Source organism: Pempheris klunzingeri, chromosome 10, assembly GCF_042242105.1.
Source record: "Pempheris klunzingeri isolate RE-2024b chromosome 10, fPemKlu1.hap1, whole genome shotgun sequence".
Classification (NCBI taxonomy): Eukaryota; Metazoa; Chordata; class Actinopteri; order Acropomatiformes; family Pempheridae; genus Pempheris; species Pempheris klunzingeri.
In genome coordinates this window covers 22,479,745-22,506,396 of record NC_092021.1, presented here as the reverse complement: position 1 = coordinate 22,506,396, position 26,652 = coordinate 22,479,745, and the positions used below count along the sequence as shown (strand labels likewise).

Here is a 26,652-nt window from a genome sequence, read left to right as displayed (position 1 = left end):
TGCAATGTAATCTCATGCAGCAAGACAACCTACAGGCTGAGGTAAATCAGCACCTCCCTGTCACAATCTCGGCAAAGAATACAAAATTATAAACTGCGATGAAAATGTAGTATTTATTGTAGATATATTGTATCATAAAAGGTACAGTCATCTACCTTCTGTAGTTTGGTCAGCATATTCTATGGTCGTATGTCCTTAATGAGCATGGACGATTATTGGGAATTAATTATTAGCACTTTCAGTAGCTTCTATGCCGTACAGTACACAGCACAGTGCATGTTGTTAAAAGGCAGCAGTTAGTGTTTAGTAAAGGAAAAGAATGGCCAAATAACACGTAATCTCTACAAACAATCAGTCTCTAATCTTTCCTGCAAGATCTGATTCCCATCATTTTTGCTAATAAGAACCATCAAACAAAGAAACTTCCCATAAATTGCATCAACTAAACATGGTGAATCAGCCATGTTTTGTGGTTATAATCACATCCATGTACTCATAAAACTGTAAAATCCAGGAGTGTCTGGTTTCCACATGGGCCCAATAAAAGCTACTGAAGGGGGCTGATCAGTATCAACATGAGTCATTTTAAATGGTTTATAGAACTCCAGATGAACAAATGGTGAATTAACTCATTTTAACCACTAACAAGTAGTCCCGTTTCAGTAATGTGCCGATAGCGAATGCAGGACACAGGTCCTCTGTCATGCTTGACTGATGTACAGTGGGCTGCCGACTGTAACAATTTGTGTATGTGCTTGCGTGCATTCGCGCGTGAATGTCTGTCCGTATGTGTCTACGTGTGCACGCTCGCCTGTGTGTCCATGTTCGTGTTCTGCATGTCTTGTGTACTCGTGCGCGTTTAGCGGGCGCGCGCTGGTGTGCGAGAGGTGCTCCCCGTCGTGTCGGCCGCGCCACCATGCCATCTGGAGAGGAAATCGAGTGTGAAGTACAGTATAGTTTGGGACCAAGCTCCGTGGCAGCGGCTCAGCAGTTAGTTCATTAGTTCCAAACTTCCAGGGATTAGGAGAGAATCTCTACGGCAGGGAGGCAGGGGGGGAGTCTGGGAGGATGGAGGGACCCATGTGGGGAAAAGGGAGGGAGAGAGAGAAACACCAGGAGGAATACTGGACCATAGGGCACTGAGAGACAGAGAGAGAACATGAGAGAGAGAGATAAACAATCTTAACCCTGAGGACCCTGGCGAGGGGAGATGAGCGAGAGAGAGGGACAATGAAAGAACAAGACAGAGAGGGAGAGAGGACAGGTGTAGCCGTCAGTTCCGCTCCAGGGTTTCAACTTGCCCTCCCTCTTCCTCCACCCCACTGATCATACAGATATGATGATATGTGTAAGAGTGTTAGAGCAGTCAGCCTTGTCTTCCCTCCCCTCTCTCCTCCTCCTTCTCTCCCCTCTGGGTCTGTGGTGACAGTTAGCAAGCTCTGGGTGGCTTCTACCCTTTACTCCTTTTCTCATCTCCCTGCCTCTTAAGCAGCCAGCATTACTGCCAAGACGGAGCGCAGACATTTTTGGAGTCAAAGCGGCAGGCAATTAAAACGGGCACTCCCGGATTTCAATTTTCAAGGGGAGGGGGCGTAGTGACCTTCATGGTGCACCTTTTTGTCATGAATATCGTTCCCTGTTTTAAGGTGAAGGTGACAGATAATGAAAAGAATACATTAATGAACACATAATAGGAGGGTGGTTGTGGGCACTAGCCCCATTTAAGGGCTATCCATGCATACCTGGTAACTAGCCTCGCATTTGATCTAACCCATTGTTGCAGTCACCAAAGCAGTGGGCCAGGATGGCATTTAGCAAGCTCAGCCTGTGCTTCGCTCCCATTCTCTCTCTCTCTCTCTAGAAAAAAGACAGATGTGCATTACGAGACCATTGTTGTGGCCTGGCATCTCTTGGCAAAACACACAATGCCGACTGTGTGGTTGTCATGGTGAATATAATCGCAGCTATGGCATACACTGTAGAAACCGTCAGTGCAAACACACTCATAATGTAAAAGCTAAATTTCTCATTTATTTAGAATTCTTTTGGACAGAACAGCTCTCAATGGGACTAAATAAAAGGCAGGTTAGGGGGAATATTTTTGACAAGAAATTTTGAAAAATATTAGGAAAGCCAAGCACAAATTACTGCCATTGGGTCTAAATCTTTCAATTCAGCTGGGAATTTACTGCCACAGACAGATGCATAAAACACCACCATAAGTGCAGATGTCATCAAAAATGTAACAAAAATCCAATGTACACTGCTTCTGTGGTAGGAAGTTACTAGTCTAGTTGCCATGACTTTGGTGTTTTACCACGTAATTTCCTAAACAACACGTTATTCCAACTAACCTTTTAAAACACCAAAGTCACACAATAACACGAACAAAATAATCAATTCAGACAGCGGTAGACTGGCACCTCCTGTTATCTTCAACTTAAAATGACTATTTTGTCAATGGAGTCTGGTGGCTTTAAACTGAGCAATACAACGGCTATTTCCAGTTTAATAAAAATGGTCCTTCAGGAATTTCTCTGTAGGAATCCTTTCTGCAATGTTGTCAGACACTTTGAATAACAATTTTAGAATGTCAGTAGCAAAAACAAGCACCTTTATTGCATTTACTTTGCACAGTAGCCCCAAAGGACTACATTACAGACATTGTAGCTTGCTGCACATTGACTGTACTTTATGTTAAGTTGCACATTTTGTAAATATATTTATATGTTAAGCAATAGCAGTTTATTTAGCAATAGTAGTTTATATTTATATGTTTTTATATTTTATTCTATCCTCTTCTTTTTTTACTCTTTGGCATTCAGTGTGGATGGCAAAGTAAGATTTTCATTGTACAGGGAAACCCGTTTCTGCACTGTACACTTGACAATAAACGCTTTGAATCTTTGAATCTTTTGCAGGCTGGGCGCTGAAACTCTTTGTATCTACCAGTTATTAAAATACTAGAGTTATCCTTACTTACTCTTTTACTGTTTTAACCAGGCAACAGTCTCTCTCAGTGTCCAATTAAACTGTGCATGCAGATTTCAGACCAAGGCTACACATGACGCATAGTGTGCAGCATGTTAGCAGCACAGCAGCAACAGCTTCAGTACTCCATCAGTGTCCAGTCACACACAATGCTGTAGGTTACTTACATTTTGGTAATGCTACAGGCCCAGTCACATTTAGGAGAATAAATGTAAGCACAAAAATACGCTTACATGCATTAAGTGTGAAGCGTGAGCCGTTACACCTCCTGTGGACACAAGACTTCCTTTACCCAGATGCTAAATTTACTCGATAATGATTAAATCAGGTGCTGCAGTTATTTGTAGAAATTTCCACTGAATTCAAAAAATGATTCCAGTATCCAACAACAACAACAAATGTCTTAGTAGTGTCCCTGCCAACACACACACACACACACTTTATCCAACAGGAAAAAACATCATCTTAAGGGAAGGTATAACTACATAACAACCCCCATGGATTTCCAATTGCCACAGTGGAGAAAGACGCTGGGAGTGTGGGAAGTGAAGAAAAGGTGCCAGGAGAAAAGGTGCAGGTTGTTATTGAGTAAATAACTAATTTTTATATTACACAGTACGACCTAGCGAACACACAATAGGTTACAAGATGTTTGCACACTGTGTCAGACGTGAACCTAATGTATGGTGTCAAGAAATGATTGTAATCTGTCCTGATGCCATTGTTTGACCTGTGCCGTACTGATGTAGCCAGAAACGGAGAAAGTAACGGGATTATCAGGCAGGGGATTATTGAGGAACAATACTATTTCCCAGAATGTATTGTTGGTATTTTGAAGTGCATTACTCAGAGTACTACTAGTGGACAGTAAATAATGCTGCATGTACAGGGAATGGAAGTGCCCTGGAGCTATTTCCCCCTTAATTTTGTAACAGCATGCTAGCATTTACAGGTACAGAACAACAGAGGAAAGGCATTTGAAAAGGATAGAAGAAATGAATCATTACATTGTTTCCTGCGAACAAATACAGAAATAATGTTTTAAGTTTTATCTGAAATGAGTGGGTTGGTAAAAGAAATAAGTGGGTTGGAGGAGGATACTTTTGTTGAAATAAGATAGAGACATGGACCTGTCACACGTTGACAGCTCAAGAGTCTGAATCTGAATTCTCCTCAAGCCTGAATGGCTGCTTCAGTGCTGCATTCCTCTCCACGTTACACCTCTAACACATAATAAAGACAGAAGCTCTGACATCCACCGACTCCATCGCAGGGTCACAGTTTTAGCCTGTCAGTCACACAAGCCATCATCTTATTGTCTTTGTCTACTACAGGAACAGCCTGCAGCCATATCAATCATCTTTATTATCATGACTTAAAAACCTTTGTTAGTTAACTTTTTACCCAGGCCCCTTCTTTATCCCACTCTCCAATCACAATTTCATGGGCAGTTCAGCAGGGCCAATGGGGAGGTTGTGTGGGCGGGAGGAGAATGCTTTTAACCTGCTGCATCTGGTGCTTTCCCGCTGTTCACCCAGTGGGACATGGTCACCTTGTTTTAAAGGACTCTGATAGGGGGCCACCACTGCCTTTATACCATCATAATAGGGTGAAATGTGCTGGTTTTAAACATCTCACTTAGGTAGTTTTCCTTTCAGTGATTAAGACCGAGCACCTGTCTGAAGTAGGGAGATGGAATTAAAATCATTCAGGATCACAAGGCTGTGCGTGCGTGTTTGTGTCCACCTCGCTGACCTGTTCGTACGAAGCTGAATTTCATTTACGCATGTCCATAAGTGTATTTATGTACCTTTTTGCTGAGGGCTACACCGTCTTCACAGTCCAAGACGGCACAGTCGACATCCAGCGAGGCCAGTTTCCTCAATTTTCGCTCATCATTGCCAGGGCAGTAGAGAACTGCCCTGCGGGGTATGTAGCGCAGCGAGGGGCTTGCAGAGTGATGGTGATGGCGCCATGCTTCGCCACACAACTGCCAGGCGGCAGGCAGGAGCCGACCGCTCTCCCTGTCAACACAAATGCATACATACATTAGCACATGGTGGCACACAGACATATACGTGCATTTGTGTACACTTCATAAATACAACACTAAGACAGCAGCACCTTGAATGCACAAATACGTGTCTTTGGCACATACATTACTCATGAGCACACAGCATCAGTACAGGCATAAGGGCAATGAATAATTAAGGGCTGCTGGAGTATCCATGTTCACAATATCTACAGTGTTTATATAATACACAAAGATCCAGAAGGAGGCCTCTTCCTCCACAGTGGACTTCTGTTTGTCCTTCAGCTGCCCATTGAAGTGACTGAGAGATGTTGACCTGCACTTTGGCACTCTTTGTTGAGAACAAACTCACCCAAACACTGAGCCACTCATATGGTAATGTTGCCACACTGCTGAATATGTAGGCAGGACAGAAAGTGAATGAGCAGTGATTCGAGCTGAGTCATGGAAAACTTAAAGTTTGGGGAACAGAGTTTATGCGTCTTATTGTGGTTCCTTCATGTTTTAAAAGGCCACATTCTGTACCTTTATTACTACTATAGGTAAAAACAAGATGATTCTACTCCATTAGTCACACACTGACATACTGGATAACACAACTTAAGCTGCTGTTGTGATTTGAAATGTCAATCACAAAATGCTGTATTGCGGTACTTATTGAACATGAGTGAAACAGTAATAAATTATTCAACATTGCTTTCAGAACTGTTTTACAAAGAAGGTAAATAAACTGTCTCTACATTCAGACATTCAGGAAGAAGTACAGTCCATCACTAAAAATACAATTTCTTAATCAATTAATTTTTTTTAAGATTTCTAATTTCTTTAGTAAGAAGAGACTTTTCTTGTTTTGTGTTCAAAACAACCGACAGCGTGTACATTACTTTTTAATCTTAACATCTCTCAAATGTTCTTTTTTTTGTTTAAAGTTTAGAAAAACATGCAACCAATATTTTTCACGACTATTTTAGTTTTAGAAGCATTTTAGTTTTGAAGCTGTGTTGATTGAGTGACTAATGAAGGCAAACAACATACTAATATACATTATTTATCTGACTTGCCACACAGTGAAACAATAGGTTTACCAGTTGTTGACATGCTCATCATCACATCTCCCACCTCGACATGCCCACACAAATGTGTCAAGGGTTCACGCAGTGAAATTGGCTTGTGCCCCCCCAGCATCCTCACATACACACACCCACACACACACACCAAATAATCACAATCATTGTGCACACGTCCTAATTATTTGTTCCATCAATCTGGCCCCTGAAACAATTGCCCCTAATGAATAGTTAAATGTTTAGGATCAGATATATCTAATTACAGAAAGGAACAGCTTCTCCCTCCTCTAACTGTAGCTGGGTATCAGAAGCCCTTCTAGGGATTATATTTGTAGATAGTCCTTCTTTGCCTTGGGAAGACAAGAGACAGAGAGGAAGGGGGGGTATTCCTTCTTTTAAAAGAGGGGGTCTCTTTTCTTGTCTTTTGCTCTCTGAAGGAACTAAAGTCACTTCAATAGCTTCTTAATCCTGTCAACTATGCTTCTACATGCCCTCCAGTCCTAAATCAGGCCTAATCTGTGTTCTGATGTCGTGGTTGTAGCTGGCAGTTAAAACCAATTTCAGTTGCTTCCAATTTTTCAGTGCCTCCAGATACACAGTGCCTGTACTGACTGAACAGTATTCACAAAAAGCTTGGGGTGAAAATATGGCGAAGGTTGGAGGGGGGGGGGCTATCGCACACCACCATGCAAACTGTGGAATAGTGAAAATAACTGCTTTCATTTGCTTATCCAATTACCAAGTTCTTCTTTGCTGGATTCATTATTTGCTGGATTTATACCAACGTTTACCAAAAACAGAAATAGGTGGACTCAATAAACTGTATAACTACACGCTCAAAGTACTGCTATCTGCCCCCATTCACTGGGTGTCACTGAAACTTGGTGTGTGTGCTCATGACATTAATTATAAGCCAATATATGACACGACAAACATGTCCAAATGCATCAATCAATATGAAACATCAGATTTTGATTCATATTTGGCTCCAGAACATATTTGTACCGAAATGAGAGAAATTCTGCCCACCAGTATCAAGCATGCACATTTTTGGACCAAATTTGGTGTTGATATGATCAAAATCCAAAAGCTAGATGCTACATTATTGTTTTCAGATTAAGGTGCCATCATCATGCTTAAAAAAAGCAACCAGTTTATGTGCATTTTCTTTATCTAACTGATTTAGTTTTAGCTTGTTTAATCTGGTGGTTTCTGCATTAGAGTTTGGCAACTAATAGATAAAATGTCAGGAGTGGTAGTCAGACAGACATAAACATCATGGACAGATTCAAGCAGAGCTGTAACCAACGGAGATCTAAGCGTCAAACACACACATTACGCTACACTGGATATTTTTATTCACACCAACTTCCATCTGGTAGACATTTCCCATTATTTGATTGCTATATATGGGTGTTCTATATATTTAACAGTCCCCAAAGTACCATATGCACCTACGTTAACATTTTCTTTTCCTCTTCCCTCTTTTGCTTTCTTTTTTTACATGAAAGGTTATGATAACACAGGGCTGTGTGGCTAAATTAGCAGCCGTAAAGTGGTGGGACCTGGCCACAATGACTACATTTACTGGTCTGAGATCAGAGGTAAGTGTGTGTTAGTGGGTTTATATGGTGCTGGATGGGACTGGTTCTCATTAGCAGAGAGGCAGCAGTAGACACGGGCCCAATGGCACTAAAGGGGGGAGGATGAGGGAGGGATAGGGGGGTGGAATGTGGTAAGAGGGTGATGAGCTCCGTGTCAGACTAGACATGGGCCTTCTTGAGGCATGGGCATTAGTTTTGCAGATCCAACAATGCAGCATTTCATATTTTAACCTGCTGTCTAACAAGTATCATCAACGGCCCAAAAAACCCCAGTTTTTATAAACTTTCAGGCTTATTGTTCTCTACAGTATATGGCACTTTGCCAGACATTTTACATGCAGATACGCGTCCATCTTCCTCCAACACCAGAGAGTGTCTTGGACAAAGCAGTTCACTGGTATAAATCAACTGATCTTCAATCCGACAGAATAGGCTCTGATGATCTGACAGTCACCGGAAGTGTCTAACTCTAAACTCACCTTGAACCACGTATCTTTGAACTACACGTTTTATCTTCACCACTCTCAGACAACTAGCTGATGCACACTACTGCCATATTCAGCTCCTGTCTTCCCCAAGTTTCATCTCCTTATCTCTGAAATCCTCTGTCATGTAATCCAGACAGGTGCACCAATATTTCTCAAGGTGGGAGGTAATAGCATGTCACTGAGAAATGTCAAAATATGTGAGGATCTAGGATTTCACACTTATACACAACTGTAAGTTCTGTGTGTCCTGTTGCAGATTATGCCTCTGGTATTTGAGGTTTCTGAGAACATGTAAAACGCAACCGAGTTCACCGCAGAGCTATTGACTTATTAGGAGTTCATAAGTTTACAGCAGAGTTCTAAAGTGTGTGTGGGTGGGGAGATCAGGGTGGTTGGATGGGTCAACAGAACCTGAGACACTGCCACATATAACATTTCTTTGACCGTGTTCGTTCCCTCACCTTAACCTTAAGTGTTTGTTACTGTAATCATGGCAACGAAGTTCTCCTCAACTTAAGGTTGTAATTTCTAACCCAAACTAAGATGTTTTTCTAACCTTCACCATGTGCTTATTTAACACAAACCATCGTCTTTTCCTTACTAACCAAATGGTGTTTGTGTCTAAAATTTAAAATTAACCAAACCTCAACAATGTCCTATCATAAAACACATTTAACAAGGCATCTTTTGTATGATTCTTTTTTTTTAAGCTATCAAAAGAGGCTACAGTGCAGTATTAATGATGCTCAGCACAAATTATTCAACAAGACAAGTGCAGAGCATTACGTGACCTTTGTATATTTACATTACAATATGCTACCATTATGAGTTAGAGAAACAGGAAGGTCTACTAGTAACCCTGAAGAGAAAGGGCTTTGTTGTTGTATGATTTAGGTGAAATTGAAGATGTTTTTATATTTCAATGCTCATTATCTGTTGATTTAAGGGCTAAAGTCTACAACAAAACATCTACAAAAGGAATCCTTGAGGTGGATTTTTTTTGTTGACAAGGTTTTTATTTGCAGTGTTATGCTACAGGAATTTATGTTATGTTGGACAATTTTTCACTACTGTTGAGTCCATAAGTCCATATGGGCTGGGAATTGGTGGCCTTGTTGTATGGGTGACAATAAACAACATAACTAACTCTCTAACTGAATAGACTAGGTCTTAAGCTGTCACATAGAAAGAGGAGGGAAAAGTTTATTATATCTTAATAATTATCTGACTAGACGTAAGATCTGTGACATAATATCTATGGCCACTCTTGATTACAATCTGACAGTCAATATTGTGTCATGAATAGCCTCTAGTAATTGCTTCATTATCATGACATGATGATCGCTATTTCCTGTAACTCTACTGGGCTCCACCTGGCAGCATAATAGCCTAATTCAGGTGGTAATATTCATCCTACCACATGAATTATAGCAGATAACAAGAGGCCCACTCCAAAACAGACCCCGGCGACAGCCTCCCTCTCAATATGTAGATTTCTACAATTATCTCCAGCATGGTGGTGCAAGCAGAAGCTGTGTCCAAAATGCACAAAATTAAAGATCTGTGTTTCTACCCCACGATAATAAGCTACTCCTTAATATGCAAACTACATTTTGAGGTCTGTGGTGCTTAAGATTCCAGATTAAATTTGACGAAAATAAAGATGAATAAAGAGTAGGGAGGAAATCAATGTTCCTGAAGCATAAACAGGCTCTCCATCTGCAGAAAGCTGTCTGCGGGTGGGAAATAAAATGGTCAAAAAGTCATCAATATTTACGTAGCTTCGTGTCCACCTGCCTGTCTGACACTTTTTTTTGTTTTTTTTAGAATGAAAAAGAAAGCTGAAGCATTCCACACACACGGTCCTCCTCCCAGCATGATGCTGTGTGTGTCTGAGAGTGTGTGTGTGTTTTTTCCACACTGCCTCAGGTCTGAAGACACAATTGGATGGCAGAGAAATACTGAAAATTTAACCAGAGACACCAAAGACAGGCAAAGGAGAGAATCAAATACTTTTCTTCTACTCTTTCTCTTTTCGGCCCCCTGCTTTCTTTGCTTGCCCTCCAGCAAGTTGGAGCTCGGGATGAGCAATCCGTTCCCATCCAGATTAGATCAACCGGGGGCTGTAGAGCTTACTGGGGGTTGGTCTCTCAGACCAAAGCATACTGGACCTGCTGATATTTTGTTGACTGAGTTGACCGTCTTGTGTTACCAAACAAGCAATTGATTTAAAGAGTCAACACCAGATATTAAATTTGTTCTGTGTAGTTAAGAAAGCAACACCCTCTTACCCTCAATAGCAGCGCAGGCTGTTTATGTGTTCTCCTACAGTCATAAGAGAAGTGATACCCTACTCTTACATGCAGAAGAAATCACAAGTCTTCAGAGATTTATCTGAATTCTGCATGTCATCTCACTTCCTCAGATGATATCACCAATGGACCCATATCACCCTCTTCTCGCTTTAAAAAGCTAATTCCAGTGACAATGTCCTTCACCGTCAACAATACCCCTTACTCCTCCTCCCATGTCTTCCCCCCCTTTCCGGTCTCATTAGTTTGGGTTTTATGCCTTAATCTACACAATGAGGATGAAGTCATGGCGGTTATCTTCAGCAGCCAATGTCTGCCTACCTGTAATCCTTCTCGAAGTCCCCGGCTTTTTCCTAGCTCACAAATCGGCACACAATGCTTTTATGCAAGGCCTCTGCCGTAATGCCCAGAGACGACAGCAGACTTTTTTCTTTTCTTTTCTCATCCCTCAGCATAAAACTAGCTAAATCCCACTCCTCCTCAGAAGACCGGAGAGGTCTTTATCTGGTCAGAATGTAAAGGACATCAGGGCTGTCAGTGAGGCTACAAGCCAGTTGTGATGACAGTTTTGATGGTGGCTGTCTCTCCAGGTATTTCTCTCTCTCTCTCTCTCTGTCCGTCATAGACAACTCGATAAATCCTTTCAAGTCACTATTGCGTAGCTCATGCTGTATGTACAGTATGGGCTAACTAATTAAAAATAAACGAACAATAAAAATGCAACAGTAAATGTGTACAGAATGATATATTTTAAATGAAAGTAAAGAAACTTTTTTTTAAAAATCAATGAATTTATCATTAAAAGTTAATTGAGAGGGGAGCTTAAAAAGGTCAAACAAGTCGCTCCATTCCAGGAGGGCATAAGGGGGTTAGGTTTTAACTTAGCATTTTTATTGACTCTGGCAAAACAAAATGAGCGGGCTCTGTAGGATTGTGCACTCTGCATTGGCCATTCAGGCCTTCAGAGCCCCATTGTAGTACTTTGAAGAGAATGAAAGGAAACCCCACTGGTGGAAATGCAGTGGAACAGCCCCACAACAGGCCACAACTGTTCCCTTATGCATGAAAGGCACGGACATAAAAGACAAGATGGACTTCTGAGGTAGGGCCAAAAACAAAGGCAACAAAAGTGCTGATCACGAGGGGATGACACGACTCGTCTCGGCAGAAGGAGCAGGGAGAAAAGGGGCAGGGGACAATAGCGCTCCCGGCCAAATGACATGTTGAAGAATTGAAAAATCCACACAAGAAGTGTCTTCTCAATTCACTAAACCCACAAGAGCTGGGTGACTGTCGGCTGGCCCTGATCAGCCTGAGGGGGGTGGACTATAACAGCCCACAGCTTTTCTCTCTATAACTTTCTTTTCCAAATCTTTGCCCATTTTGGCAAACAACTTGGCAAGGGCAGAGACGGACTGGGGTGATGGCTTTAGTCTGCACACACCAAACCGAAACCAAACCAAACCTAATCAAAGCGTGGTGGGTTCCGCTCCCGCAGCTTCCGTTTTGATCTGTTGGCTGTCTGTGGGTCTGATCTGTTTCTGTTTGTGTCCTAAACACAATTATGCTACTGCCTAACCTCCATGGAAACAGTCAGACGGACAAAAACATGTTTGCTCTCATTCAAAAAGGATCCTTGTTTTTAGGGACATAGTGCAATGGCTGCTGATATTTAAGCCAACGCTTAAGAAGTCATAGGCCACTAAATGATGCTTCGTTAATAAGAACACTTCCTGCCGATTTTCAGTCTGCTGGCTTCTCAGCTTGGGAACAACTGTGCTTTTTTTTCTTTTTTTTTTTTAATTTCCCATTGCATGAAATTAATACATTTTTCAATATAAGAAAGCATGCATGCAGCACCGAGTGTTTGAGTGGTTGTGTGTGACATCGTAAATGGATTGATGGCTAGGCTTAATTTAAAATCCATCCATGACCTTTGTGCCCCGGGGGAGCAGTGAGTGAAAAAATTTAAGAAATCAACTTAAATTTGCTTACACGGATACGTTTTTTTGCACAAATACGAATTTCATGCATTGTATATGGAGAAAAATGTCTTTTCCTGCAAAATTTGGACCCACAGATGCTTCTAAAGAAAGGGTTAGGACTACTTGTTATAGGCCAAATGCTGAACAGTGCACTCCACAGGTGAAGGCCCTCCTCCACGATAGCCTAAGGCCTATCCCACAATTGTTCACACATACCCACGGGCCCTTTCACTGGCTATCACCCTGTCTGATTAATGGATCGATGTGGTAATTGATTAGTGAAAAGGAGGTGGAAATAAGTACATAGGTCAAACGTCAATAATGTCCCCCTGACAAAAGGGGGAAGACGTAAAATGTACCAGTAATAGCCTGCAGCCAGACCTCTACCCATCAAAGCCCTGGCAGGGTTAACATAAAGGCTCCGGCCCATTCTCCAGCCTGCCCTACCCTCCCTCCCCAACGTTCCTTTTCTCTTGGTAATGCTGTCTGTTAAAGTGACAGGAACCATTCTGGGAGCTGCTTGTCAGCTCACCTTCATAAAACAAGCCATAAAGCAGCAAATAACAGGCTTATATGGCTTCATTATGCTGGCTATGCAGGATCACAGCCCTGGGCTGAGGGGTGATGGTGAGGGAGGGGGGGGGTCGTGCTGGTAGTGAAGAGGCGGGGAGAATGTTGGCAGGATAGCCTGGTTCTCGTGGAGGTTTGTTGTCCCAAAGGCTGTCACCATGTCCGTGTTTGCTCAGGATAGAGGACCACTTGACCCCCCTTCAACCCTGTATTCCCCGAAACCCAAAGCAGGACAAACAAAGAGGTATGACTCACTCTGGCGATGCTTTTACTTTGGTATCCTGCTACATACTTCATCCTAATGAATTTGAATACATGCCTTACTACAGTTAACAGAAGATGCTCCAGTTAAAAGATCATTATTTAAAACCTCCATTCATAATCAAGCACAAACCATGATGGTGTATTTGAACAGTTAAGGACTGGAGATGAGGAGAACAGGGCCAGATGGAGCATGCATCTGCGAGAGTAAACCTTTGGCCGTGGCAGGGCTGGACGTGAGAGAGATTCTCATTTATTTCATGCAAATATCTTTGGACTGTTTCACAACCTGACAGTGGGGGCTGAGAGGTGGTCAATATCTCAGGTTGTGTCTCCACAACATTTCCCCTGTTTTTCAGAGTTAGCCACGGGTGCCTGGCAAAGAAGCCAGAAGCAGAAGCAGCAGCGGCAGCGAGCGTGTGCACTTGTACAATTACCGTCGCTATTCTTCCAACACAACACATGCTATTTCCCCACTGACTTAACAATTTAAATCTTGTTTTCAAAGAGCAACATTCCACAGAGTTTCATCTTGTGTACGTACAGGGTGTGTAATCAACACCCTACATATACAATGATATGGCATTTATTATGGTTTCAAAGTATACTATAAATAGGCTGCTGACATTAGCAAGTCAAATATGCAGCATAGAGCGCTTGCAGAACATCTGGTAGGCAAGCTTAAACTGTGTTCACCAAAAGTAACTGTAGTTACTATACATAAAGTAACCTTTATGTGCTCATCTGTCATCTGCCCCTGTCCTAGTCATATTGAGATCAGTCACTTATCTCTTTAGCAAGGCTGTGAGGCAGCGGCACAAGCAGCATCATTGTGATCACTGTATAGTTAATTGTCACCTCCATCAACATTAGCACTCCCTAACATGCTAACCAGAGGGGGGAAAGGGGGGAGCTGACTGCACGCTCTATTCTGAGGCTGACACTTGTTCTCAAAGGGGCGGTTTTCGGTGTCAGGATTACAGTGCATGGAAGAAAAGAGGCGGAGGAGAGGTGGGGAGCTTTCTCCACAACTCATGTCACAGGGTCCGTCTGTGATGGCAGCGGAGGAAGAAAGAGAGGAAGAGAGACAGGGTGCCAGGAAGGATTGATTGGTATTTACTTTTAAGCAGCCTCTCAACCAATGGCAAAGCAAAGAGTCCAGCATGCACTGGGACCATCTTCCCTTGACACTCTGTCATGAGTTAAATAATCCACCCCCCCCCCACCTTTTACAGCTGCTTGATACAGACTCTGACCACGCAGTCATATGGCCAGGCACAGGCCACATGACATATTAACTCCAAATCAAAAACACACACAAGATTGGGAAGGTTTCAGTGTAAAGACAGTGACACACACACACACACACACACACACACACACACACACACACACACACTATGTCTATTACATACCTTTGGCACAAGGCCAGAACCATTCAAATGTGTCACCACCGAACCATATGGACACACACAGTCGTGCCTAATCTAACAAACACTGGTTCACACACATACACACACACACATATTCTGGCCTGCACACAGACACACATATCCGGACAGTAAAACAGCATTGCCATCTTGAGCCCCCTGGATCACTGGGGCCATCTGACACTGTGGAGCCTGAATGCATTAAGACTGGCAAGGTGGCTGCACTTTCCATCTCAGCTAGCACAGTTACATAACCCTCCATGATATGAATGCATTAACAGTATTAGTTCTGCAGATGAGACCACTTCTCGTGGCTAATAAATGGTACTGCCTCACATTTACATAGTAGATAATGTTGCTGCTGGATGTCAAATCAACTTCCATTAAGTTAATTATCTAAAGGTGAAACAAATGCTGATTTACTTGTGCATAAATCAGTCGAAGCACAACAGACCACACTTGTTTGACTCTACAGGTGTCAAGGGCCCTTGGGTAGGGAAGGAAAAATAATGGGGAAAAAAAGGTGGATGAGGATGAAGGGGGTTTGATATAAGATAACACAGACAAACTGGTTGAGACTGAAGTAGAGAAAGAGAGAGAGAAAGCAAGGAATGGACAGGCATGGTCGCATGGGCAAGCTATAAAATGGTCTTTTTATCTGCACTAGATGGGACAATCTGGGCTGGGGCGTGCTTGGATGAGCCCTAAATAGGGCTATGACTGGGAGAGTAGATCAGATGGTACATCAGACTATTAGGATATTTGGCCTACGATGTGATATGCACTGCGTCTGATCTCTTGCCCCCACCCATCCACCCGCCCGGGCCCAGACACAAACACGCCCCTGTACCCCTCCTCGGACCTCGGAAAAAAGTCTGACAGATGGGTGCACTGGAAAGATCCACTCAGGAGACCAAAACATACTAAGGCTCTGTCTGTCTGACGTTTGGATTTGGAGAGCAACAACAACAGGAGAAAAACAGGACAGAGAAAAAGGGACATCTGTGGCATTTGTCTTATTTCCTCTCTTGTGGGACATGATGTGTCATGAGTGAGTGTGGAGTCTTTTGGATCATATTCCATTTAATTAATAAACCCCCCCACACACAACATTCACACTGCAGCTCATAGCTCCTAATCTCTCCCATGTAAGTTGCCTGTGCCCCCAAGTGGTTGAAACTGATAACTGCATCTGCTTTACAACTGCATTTATTTTAAACTTGTGAACGAACTGCTTCAGGAGGCGAAACCCCTGAAAACTCACTCATTTACTGTATATTTGACTTTTCATCTTAAGCTTCATACACTGTTGCACCATTGCACTATTTAAGAAGGAGTGTCTATAAACAAGGACAGGCTTAAAGAGGATGTACAGCAAAAACCAATCAAAAAATCATGGAGTGTATAGAATCAACCCAGCCTCATTACAATGTGTGTGTGAACAGAGGTGCTCCTGAATTTAAAAAAAAAAAACTTAGTTATAGGATGTCAGGATGATATGTAAGACGACTAATAACTAATAACAGGTACAAGTGATCTTAAATATATCACTTTTCTTGACTTTGCAGATTTTTAGTCACGTCTTGTTGTAAATAAAATTATTATAAAACAGTCAAAATACGAGGTGACTTTAACATGGTTTAACGTGGTTATTAACACGGTGCCACTTATTTTCTTCTAATTTCTATTGGGGAAATCCATGTTATGTATAATCTATAATTTGCATGCCTCATCATTGAACAGTGAGACTTTTTAAAGAGGAATTTTAAGTAATAAAGCTGATGCTCCCCATAGTTTTGTAATGACAGACGCTTCATTCTTTTAACCAACAGGGATGCCTTTTGCCCTCGACTTCTGCCCAGCCTCAAGCCTTTAATTAAGACTGGCTTAGGCCCGATTGATCCTGACACACCAGGAAGTTTCTTGAAAATCTGACTGCCCAAACCATGGAAGTATTATATAGGCCACAACCCCCCATAGCAGCCCACATCCCCTCCCCACAGCCCACATAAAAAGGATTGTAAGCTGAAAGCCCCTCTAGTCGGTCCATGGAACCTTACATGATTGAGGTATGCCTTCACATTCTGCATTAACCCTTAGCTGCTACATCAGGCCTATCGCTTGTCTACATGAATTATTATGAGAAATAAGTTGGTAGAGAAAAAAATGCACTAACTTCTTATCCCATTCTTATGCATCTTTTACAGACATAAATGCAAGACTGTGTGTTTGTTCAGTCTGTGCCCAACAACAGCTATTAAACTATGAGCTCCTGTAAAGTTGCATGCTTTCAACTTTAACCCTCACATCTATCTGTTATGGCTCGGTTACATCAAATACATAGGCAAAAAATACAGTAAAAGGTCTCCACAACAAAAGGCCTACATACCACCACATCATCAAATCAACAACACATTTCCTGTAGCAAAAGCTGTGATGCAAATAGGAAGATGGGATTGTCAGATTGTCAGAGCTCTGTGTGCCGCGGGTGTTGCGCACCACATGGAGAGAATAGCTGTACAGGCATTAACCGCAACACAGCCACTGATGTGTCAGTGAGCCCCCTGAAAGTGCAAGAGCCCCACAAACAACGCCTTCGTTTTATGGTGTCCAGTATTACACAGGACCAGAATCGTTTGACTGTTAATGTACTATGCGTTAAAAATAGTGTCGATTATATGGAACATAAAAACCAATGATTGACGATATGTGTTTTTTTTTGGTATCTCACAAAAACCTGATGTTAGATTACAACAATAATTTGCTAGACTATATGTAGGTTTGAGGTTTGGGGGAGGAAATACTCATCTTTGAATAAGGACACTTTTCAAACTGCAAACAGTGTTTACATCTTAATTCACAAAATTCAAAGTCAATCTTCAGACAACGACTGAGCTTCCAAATGACAATCTAAAGGGCATGGATGTGTCCAAGGGGAGAGGTGGCGCGTAGTGGGCGAGTCTAGAGTTAAAAGGTACAAGATCTTGTCAGAATAGTAGTTTAAAACACTCATCATCAACAGAATGTAAAGAAATAACAGTATGTCAAAGATGCCAAGCAGTAAACCAGCTAACTCTGGCCCATACTGTCTCGTAATGCCACTTTGAATCTGAGAGGCGATAGTGAGCCACGGTAGCATCCAGTCAGCCCTTAGTCTGACAGAATAAGGACTGCTGCAACAGCGAACAGCTTGCGACAGCTCTTTCATGCAACAAATGGCAAGACAACTCGTCCTGAAAAGATTCCAGAAACACTAGCCATGGCTCCATCAGTCTTTGCTACATTTGTATACCAACACAATGCAGTATTGGGGTAGAGTCCTGGGTCAGCTAACGTCTGTGGACCATTAATATCAATGGAAAATGTTTGCTTGTTTTTTGTACAACAATAAAAAGAACAATAAAAAGCTGTTTTGCCACTGATGTGAATGGATCGACAACACCTCTCCTAATCTGAGCCTCACAAAGGTCTGGGCTACTTTAGTCAGCAATACCAACCATAAAAGTACTGTAATAACATTATACGAGGTATTTGCGGTGTTCTAGGCCTCAGTAAAATAGTAAGAATCATGTTATTTGGTCCACAAAACATTAGATTTGTGTCTTATTATAGGCTAATGTAATTTAATACGCCACCACCACAAACCACAGGAACATTAATTGTAATGAATAGAATGAAAATATGTTATAATTGGCTTTAAAAGAATAGTATTTAATGCAGGGCTATTGGGTTGTATTGTATGCAAAGGTCCAGTTAAACTGACTCATACCAAGTGTTTCAGCAACATCTTATTTATAGGCTAGCAAACTATGTTTAGACAGAACATGACTCACTTATCACTGAGCAATTCCTGGATGTGCAAACTGCTACCTTCCTGCAATTTTGATATAAACCAATATTAGAGCTTCCAGTAGACATTTACCACAAGATGCCAAATCTTTTGTTTTCCACAGACCAAACAATGAGAGTCCATTCACGCACTTGTGCAATAGTTCTAAACAGAGACAAAGGCTGACGGTGTAATGGTGAAGCGAGGGTGCTACACTGTTAAACTGGCTGTAAGAGCTGATGGAGCAAACCTAATGATGATTACTAGATGAAATATTCAGAAACATAAACACAGACCCAACCACATCATGTGGAAAGTGGCAATGAAAGAGCGGGACCCTACCTTGGCCTATTTCTCCATTAAGGGTGTGGTGTGGATGGGAGTGGGCAGTGCCCCTTCCTTCCCTTGCTGGGAGGATCATGGAAACTCAAAGTCATATTTTCAACTTATTTGGCACCAGCACATTCCAGGACCCGTCTGAAATCATGCGTTAAAGCACCAAATATTTTGAAACTACCTCGGCAATCAAGAGGTTTTGGTTCAGAGAAGTTTGCTCTCTCAAGAATGAACTATGTTGCTACAGATGCTACAGCAGCTGCATATGAGTACATTTCCCTTTACGCTGATAACCCGGGATGCAGAGCTCGTGTTCAACCTACGTCTAGTCACAGTTAAATATGGTGCTGATGTAGTACATACAAGATCATGTTCACGTCAATATAAATGGTCACCGCAATGTTGCTTTACCACATAATGAAAAGGAGGTGCAGAAAAGAAGTGTAACTGATCTGGACTTATTTATTCTTATGACAGGTAAGAGTAACATCTTCCACTTTAATGATCAAATATATTTGTGATTGAGAGAATGTACACATATTATGGCTAAAAAAAGCCTGACAGGTGATGACTACCAATAAGTTATCATAGCTATGTAAGTACTTTCATATTAAAGCCGTCACAGACTCTTTCACCTTATCAAACACAGTTTATTCCCTTGGTTGTAAACGTGTGAACGAAGTAAAGATAAATGCAATGTGTTTTTATCTTTTTCCCAGTAAGACATATCAGCATTTGAAAAGATCAGTTACACTTCATCCATGCTTACACAAAGATTTTGGAAAACCTGAATGCGGTGCTGCACTGTTCTGATACAGTCGAACTACAATAGTAAACATACAGAGACTATTATTATTTAGAAGTTATTAGAAGCAACTTTCATCCTGCTGAGTCAATAAATCTCTTTCTCTAGCAAAACAAAAAACATGACCATGATTGTAAATCTTGAGCTGAAGTGCCAAAAGAATCATCTATAAAGTCGCACAAGATCATCCATCTCACTGTTAGCTACTACAAACCTGAGACTCTTTCTGGCTAATGGCTCACGCTAACTTTGCACCGCGGGTGTAGATACAGCCAGGACGGCACGACAGCGAAACAACATATCAGAGTAGAGACTGCAGCGTCTCCAGGCTGAGACGGTGTGTCCCTACGCACTGTCGTCCTTTAATGATGTAAAATACATGAAAGTGCAAAGCCGTAGAGCAGTTCTGAAGAATGAACTGCAGGTCGGATGGGTGTTCGCTCTCCCTTGCTATACTGTACATAGGACACTGAGCTGACCTGAGCGTCGGCATTTACATTACTGTCACTGACGATTTCTGAACACTAGGTCAAGCTCAAAAGTCAGGTGCACAGTCAAACTGGTCTGTTGCTGGAATCCAGTTAGCAATAATGGCACCAGATACAGGAAGTCATTAAGAAGATTCCATTTGATGTTAGTAAAAGGTTTCCTGAACAGAGCGCAGTGTGGGTGTTGGCATACCGTTGCTGGAAATGTCTGCTGACTGACACGGGGCATGACGGTCAATATGCCGCAGACTGTTTTGACTGGAGCGCAGCCTAATGACGTGTGAGTGTTTTTGAAATGTTTTGATATGGAAATTTTTATCAGTCAACATAAAAATATGATTATTTTATAAATAAAGGCTGCGATAAGAGAGGGAGATTATGAATCATATTGTAAGGATCTCCACAGCATGTCTGAAAAAAAAACCTCTGAGTTTTCTCTCCAGTTTAGCAGCTGGCCGCTGGCTTTGTCCCTCTCTAGAGGTCCTGTAGTAAAGCTGGACTTCAAAAGAGCCTTATCACTGTCACATTCTCTCGGAAGAGAACACAGTAATGGAGACCGGATGCACAGGCTTACACTAGGTTAGGCCAACACAAGAAATGCTTTGAATGTTGCCTTGTAAAGGGAAGAGCTCCTGTACAGGCCTCCTGACCTTCCCACTACACTTCCTTCCCGAGAAGTAAAGGAATGCTGCGTCAGGTTTTATAAATTAGGAGGGCTGTGCATTTTAGCATTCCCCCCATTCCCCCTCAGTAAAATCTAAGAATACTATAGAGTAAGAAATTTCCAGTCATAGTGTTTAGTTGGATATCATCTTGATCTGATGTGATAATGAGAACCGATCTGTTATCTAGAAGAGTTTCATTATATTATACCGAATTTTGAAACCATTTTTCAGCAACAATAATTTAACATCTTTAAGTTCTTCTCTAACTTGGTAGGATTAATTGTCACTGGCAAACTCTACATTTCCTGTGCTCTGCTTGTACATCCACGCACAAGAGATTGACAGGAAGCTCACACACGGCATAGTGCGGCTGACAAAGTCTAATCAGGGGTTCAGTATTGCCATATAAGATGACTTTGTTGATGGTCTGTACTGTTCCTAAAACAACATGAAGCGGTGACTCCTGTCAACTCACAGGCTGTTGGGGTGCACTGTAAACAGACACAAAATGTGCATCTTCTGTTGCATTTTTTGGCTGCTGAAGATATATTTGCTGCCCCCAGTGGTCAATCCATGGGGCTTTTGAATTCTGAGACCTGCATTACTGAAGAACAGTGTGGTAGTAAATCACCCACAAATTGATCCAGTACAACCTTGAATATACCTGAAACATGGCGAAGCAAAGCAGGAATGTGTACTGTGACAATTTGTTCAGTCCTGAATGTCTAGATTCGTCTTTAATAGACAAGTACCACAGGGCACAGTTTGAGTCCACTGTTTTTCGTTTGAAATATTTCCACACAACTCAACACTACCGAGACAAACTCCATACGCCGTGCACGCATGTTGTTTTCGTAAGCGCTTTCACAACACTCGCATGCAGCATCTTTATGCTTGCTTGAGCAGTATTGTAGAATCCGAGGAGAAAACCACTCTGAGTGTACGCAGAATCTGAAAGAGCATATGTTATCCTCAAGTGCACAACCACCATCATTCCTCTTCTGCTCACAAAAACGTTCACCTGCTTGCTTGCGAGAGGCTTGTCTCTTTGGCAGGAAGTGGGCAAATCATAGATATAGAAACGTAGATACCTATTGGCCTATTGATCCACTGGTGAACAGCTATTGGTCAGATGCAGACTTCACTACACAAACTACCCTACTGAATGACTTTAATTCCAGCAAGTAAGCAGTATCATGGTTAATTTCTCACCTAAAGTCTGCATCTCTTCACACCCATTGTACTTAGTCACTAGCAGATCTTGACCGCCCCAATATGGCGGATGAGCAGTTGCGTAGGGGCGACGTGCAGCAGCGAAAAAATACTCACAAGTGAGCTGGTAAACGTATTGTGAATATGAGAGCGATGATGGCGACTGTGCACTCAGGGCTAACAATCAGCATGTCTTTCTACTCGCAGGCAACAATATTTCTTGCACTAGCGTAGATATTCTGCACAGTAGTGCTGTGAAAGCACAAATAATATGCATGCATGACTTTTTGAGATGTGTGCATGGATCTCCTTTGCACACAGATATGCCGTCATAGTTGCATAAGTTGAATTTGGTTTGCGTTTTGCACACAATGGAGTCAAAATGCAAAACAACGCATTTACCTTTATGCATTTGTTTTTTCTTCCTACATCTCTAGTATTCTTTCTTCTATCCTTGCTATGACTAACTCAGTCTAACACAAGGTCCCCACTTTGACTGTGGCTTCATCCTGTATTTTCCAATTATCACCTTTTAAAGGCCAGCTGGGTGCATTCCAAACCATCGGGGGGCAATTCCATTTGCATTGCTCTGAGACAAAGTCATGCCCAAGTACTTTCATGCTAAAGTTCATAACAGACAGTCTACAAGGACGCTATAGCTTCAGCTAAAAAGCCCAATACCATGAGCCAGATAAAGCATATCAAACTAAGATAATTGTGTTTTTTTTTTACACAAATCTCATTATTTAAAATAATTAGAGAAAGAGAAGGGAACATGAAAATCTGGAACTGTTGAGGTAAGTTGGTGGACAACACCCCCGAGCTTTAAGGTAACAAGTCTGTTTTACAAACACGGCAAGCATCTTGACTCAAGTTTTCACATTTCTAGCTGATCAATGTAGCTCTCCTGTGAGTGCTTGGCTCTGTTTACAATTACAGCTCATTATGCAGATTTTATTCTTCTTTTTCATTAACTTGGTTTTTAAGCAGCTCCAGGAATATTTTACATCTACTTTATTTAGGTCAATTTTTTACGCCCATTTAAATCCCCCACAATCAAAGAGCCCTTCTCTCTATTGAAATGACCATTGCATCTATGTGTGTGTGTGTGTGTGTGTGTGTGTGTGCACATTTATGTGTGTTGTTTGGAGGGGCGGGGGGGAAGTAACTGTTCCATTTGCTTTGCACATTAATGAACACTGCCTTCTCTGCCTGCCTTTAGGCTCTTTCTTAATGCTGGGGCTGTTCACTAGTGTGAACCGGTGTTTGATTTCTCCTCTCTTCTCCCTCTCGGACTGCATATAGCAGCATTTAGCTGTGAATTAATTTTCATGTTTGGATATACCCTGCTGAGGTGTGATGCCGGTGGCGCATAATCAAAGTCTGCAATACTACATATGAGTCGATAGGCCTTGTGGGTATTTTCACAGTGCAGATCTGTAGCGGGGTGGGGGAAACTAAAAGAGAGAGACGGGTCATCGGCCAACAGCCAAAGCAGAAGTCAGCAGTAGGACAATGGGACATTTAACACAAAAGAATAAATCTATTGTCTTATAGAGGGTAACTTTTGCAGTGTGGGGTGCAGCTGTGTGTGTGTGTGTGTGTGATAATGTGCATGTCTCTGGTCATGGGACAAGACACGCACCCACAGCCACAGCTCAAACACCAGCAGCCCTTAACATGGTGTGTCTAATGCTCCTATTTAGTGTTTGGGGTGCAGCGGCGCGTGGCCTGAGGTTTTTGGGAGGGGAGCGTGGATAGCACCTAGCCTGACAGCTGTGCCCCAAACCGGAGACAAAAGCTTGAGGAAGTACCGCATCATCGAAGATGGGACTAAAAGGCATGGAAATTTGCTTGTGGCCTGGCCTATACTGCCGTCTGATTCAGTGCATAGTCCACTTTTCATGGTGAATACGGCCCAATAGCTCTCTTATAATGCATCCCTGAAACTGGGAAGAAACCAAATTCCACTGTAAAGGATGAGGCATCATGTGGCACATTTAGATCAAAAGCAGAAACACAAACTACTAATTCATAACATACTTTGTTTCAAACAAACAGAAAGAACATAGGCCACCTTTTGTGCATCAGTCTTTTCATTGGAGTTTATTTGTAATCCTTTGATAGGAGGGAGTCTCTTTGTCAATCGGGACACATCAAAGATAAACCAACTTACCATGCTGTTTGTGTTTGTGTGTCTATGTGTGCATGCCTGTATTCTAGTCTTTAACATCACAGTAAGGCATGTTTTTAATCTATTGATTTAATATGCTTAGGTAGCAGGCTGTTGGCTAAACAAATGAACTAGTCGTGAGGTGACACATCTTTAGTCTAGAAACATGGTACGTGTTTGATGAACAGCTAAGGGAATTTACAGAGGAGGATAACCTACCACTCCATGAAAAATAAATAACACGTTTTCATGAACAAAGTTAATTTGCTTATAATTTCTGAGACGTTTTTATCACACAGATATGGGCACGTACACACACACAAATGGTGAATATGGAAGCTAAAATACGGCAAATGCTAGCCCAAAATGTTGAAGCTAGGACGGACCAAGTTAAAATACAAATCTACAGGCGTTCAATTTTCATATATACACAAAAACTTTGATTACCATATGCAGAGGTTTCTCCATTCATGGTGGACTAAGAGAAGCAAATGAGATAGTAATTACTTGTTTGTTGCCACATCAGCTGTTAGGTGATAATTAGGCCTAGGCGAGAATTTTAACTATTTTAAATGGTTTGTTTGATCTGAACACGTGTTCCCAGATGGATGTCTGAGTATTCTGCATTAATTATTATTGCAAATTAAAGACCAATCAAGCCTGTGCAAAACTGGATCTGATGGTTTAATAAGCCGTTTTCTCCTCACATCTGATTTAAGACAAAAAAATATTACATGGCACTTGTGTCTGAATGCGAAAGCTAACAGAATACGCATGCCAGAAGGTGAATTTTAAGAAGTCAGACTGGAGGTCTATGACTGTTCTTTTTATGCTGTCATGATCTTAGTTTTGGTGTGAATAGATACTGACTGTGTGCTGTCCTTGGAGCCCAGTGAGGGAGAGGAAACATCAGTAAATGTGAGCTGTGGATCAAGAGGTGCTGACAAAAGGGTAGTGCAGCCATTCCTGGCATCCATACCAATGACTAGTTAATGGAAAACCAAATATTGTGAATACATCTTAACAGCAAAATAGGAAAACTATCCATCCCTCACATAAAGGGACTTCCTTTATTATGCCCCTGTGTCCACACATACACACACATGCAGAGATGTCAGGGGATTGAGGTGGCTCAAAAATATCCACTGGTTTGAATTTGCACGTTTATAGATACATTGGTTTCCTCTGTGTGTGTGTGTGTGTGTGTGTGTGTGTGTGTGTGTGCGTACAGAGGTTGGATGAAGCAGAGGGAGTGTATTGATGTCAGCTCACTAAACCAACAATGTGAGTAACAGAGGGTATTTCACAATGAAGAACCACATACAAGCCTTTTTATACAACCTGCTACCAGTAAATTAACTTACTCTCAAATAACAACAACAATTTGGCGACTTTGAGAAGCTTATGATGTTCAGTCTCTACTCACACGGTCAACTCTAATCATTTTTGAAACCATAGTTATGATTTGGAGGATATGCAAGTGAAGTCGGTCCACGTTAGAGCTTCAACTATTAATCGATTAGTTACCTTCCAATTATTAGCATTGTTGAAAAATACAAAAAGTTTTTTTTAAGAAAAAAGAAATTCATCTCATTTCTTTACTCCTCTATGACAGCAACCTGAATATCTTTGGGTTATGGGCAAAAAAAAAAAAAAAGAGCAAGCAACGAATCAAATATTAAGAAAATAATTGTCAGATTATTCTATAATGAAAATAATCATAGGTTATAGTCCTGGCTCGCATGGTCATATAGAAATAACAGCTTTTATAGACTGCCAAAGGAAAGAGAAACAATGTAAAGTGAGGCTTTCTCAGGAGCCGTGTGATGTCAGGTAACAGAGCACACGATTTTCTGAATGACACATAAGAAAATCACAATATCACCCTTTCCATTTTCGTCTGACACGACTTATTTTGTCCACCCCATGTACAGAACAGGATATTACTACCTATTAACACTATGAACCTGTTACAACGTAATGTCTATGGCCCAGTATAACTCAATGATGTTATCATGAAGTTACAAAGAGTCTGGCGTGATGAAAAAGAGCAGACCCTCCATAGTGAGAGTGGCTGTGTCCTTAGAGGGCATTAGCACAGGCATTATCTTGTTGTGCCAGACAGTTCGGTAGTAAACACCCTGGCAGAGGGCCTCGTAGTAAACTCTGATGGAACAACACAGTAGAGCCGGAGTGTTGTAGCCGTCCTGGCACGGGGATATGGGTCATGCTAGGCTGTCCTCTCCCTCACCCCAGCACCAGAGCCCAAACCCTGATGAGATTAACCGGCCAGCCAGGCGCTCAGTGGTGGTAAAACACAAACACCACTGATTACGTGAACATTAACGTCGGATCCCCTCACACTTCAGCTCGGATCCCCTTGTGCAGGGTCACAAGCGGGTTA

General features: G+C 41.8%; 1 protein-coding gene across 1 annotated transcript in view; it reads right to left on the bottom strand.

The window, feature by feature from the left end:
• Positions 1 to 26,652, bottom strand: part of clybl (citrate lyase beta like) — a 58,220-nt gene that overhangs the window by 21,157 nt on the left and 10,411 nt on the right. Inside the window, exon 2 of the mRNA XM_070838001.1 lies at positions 4,802 to 5,015. Coding sequence (XP_070694102.1) covers positions 4,802 to 5,015 — 214 coding nt within the window. The remainder of the gene's footprint in view (positions 1 to 4,801; positions 5,016 to 26,652) is intronic.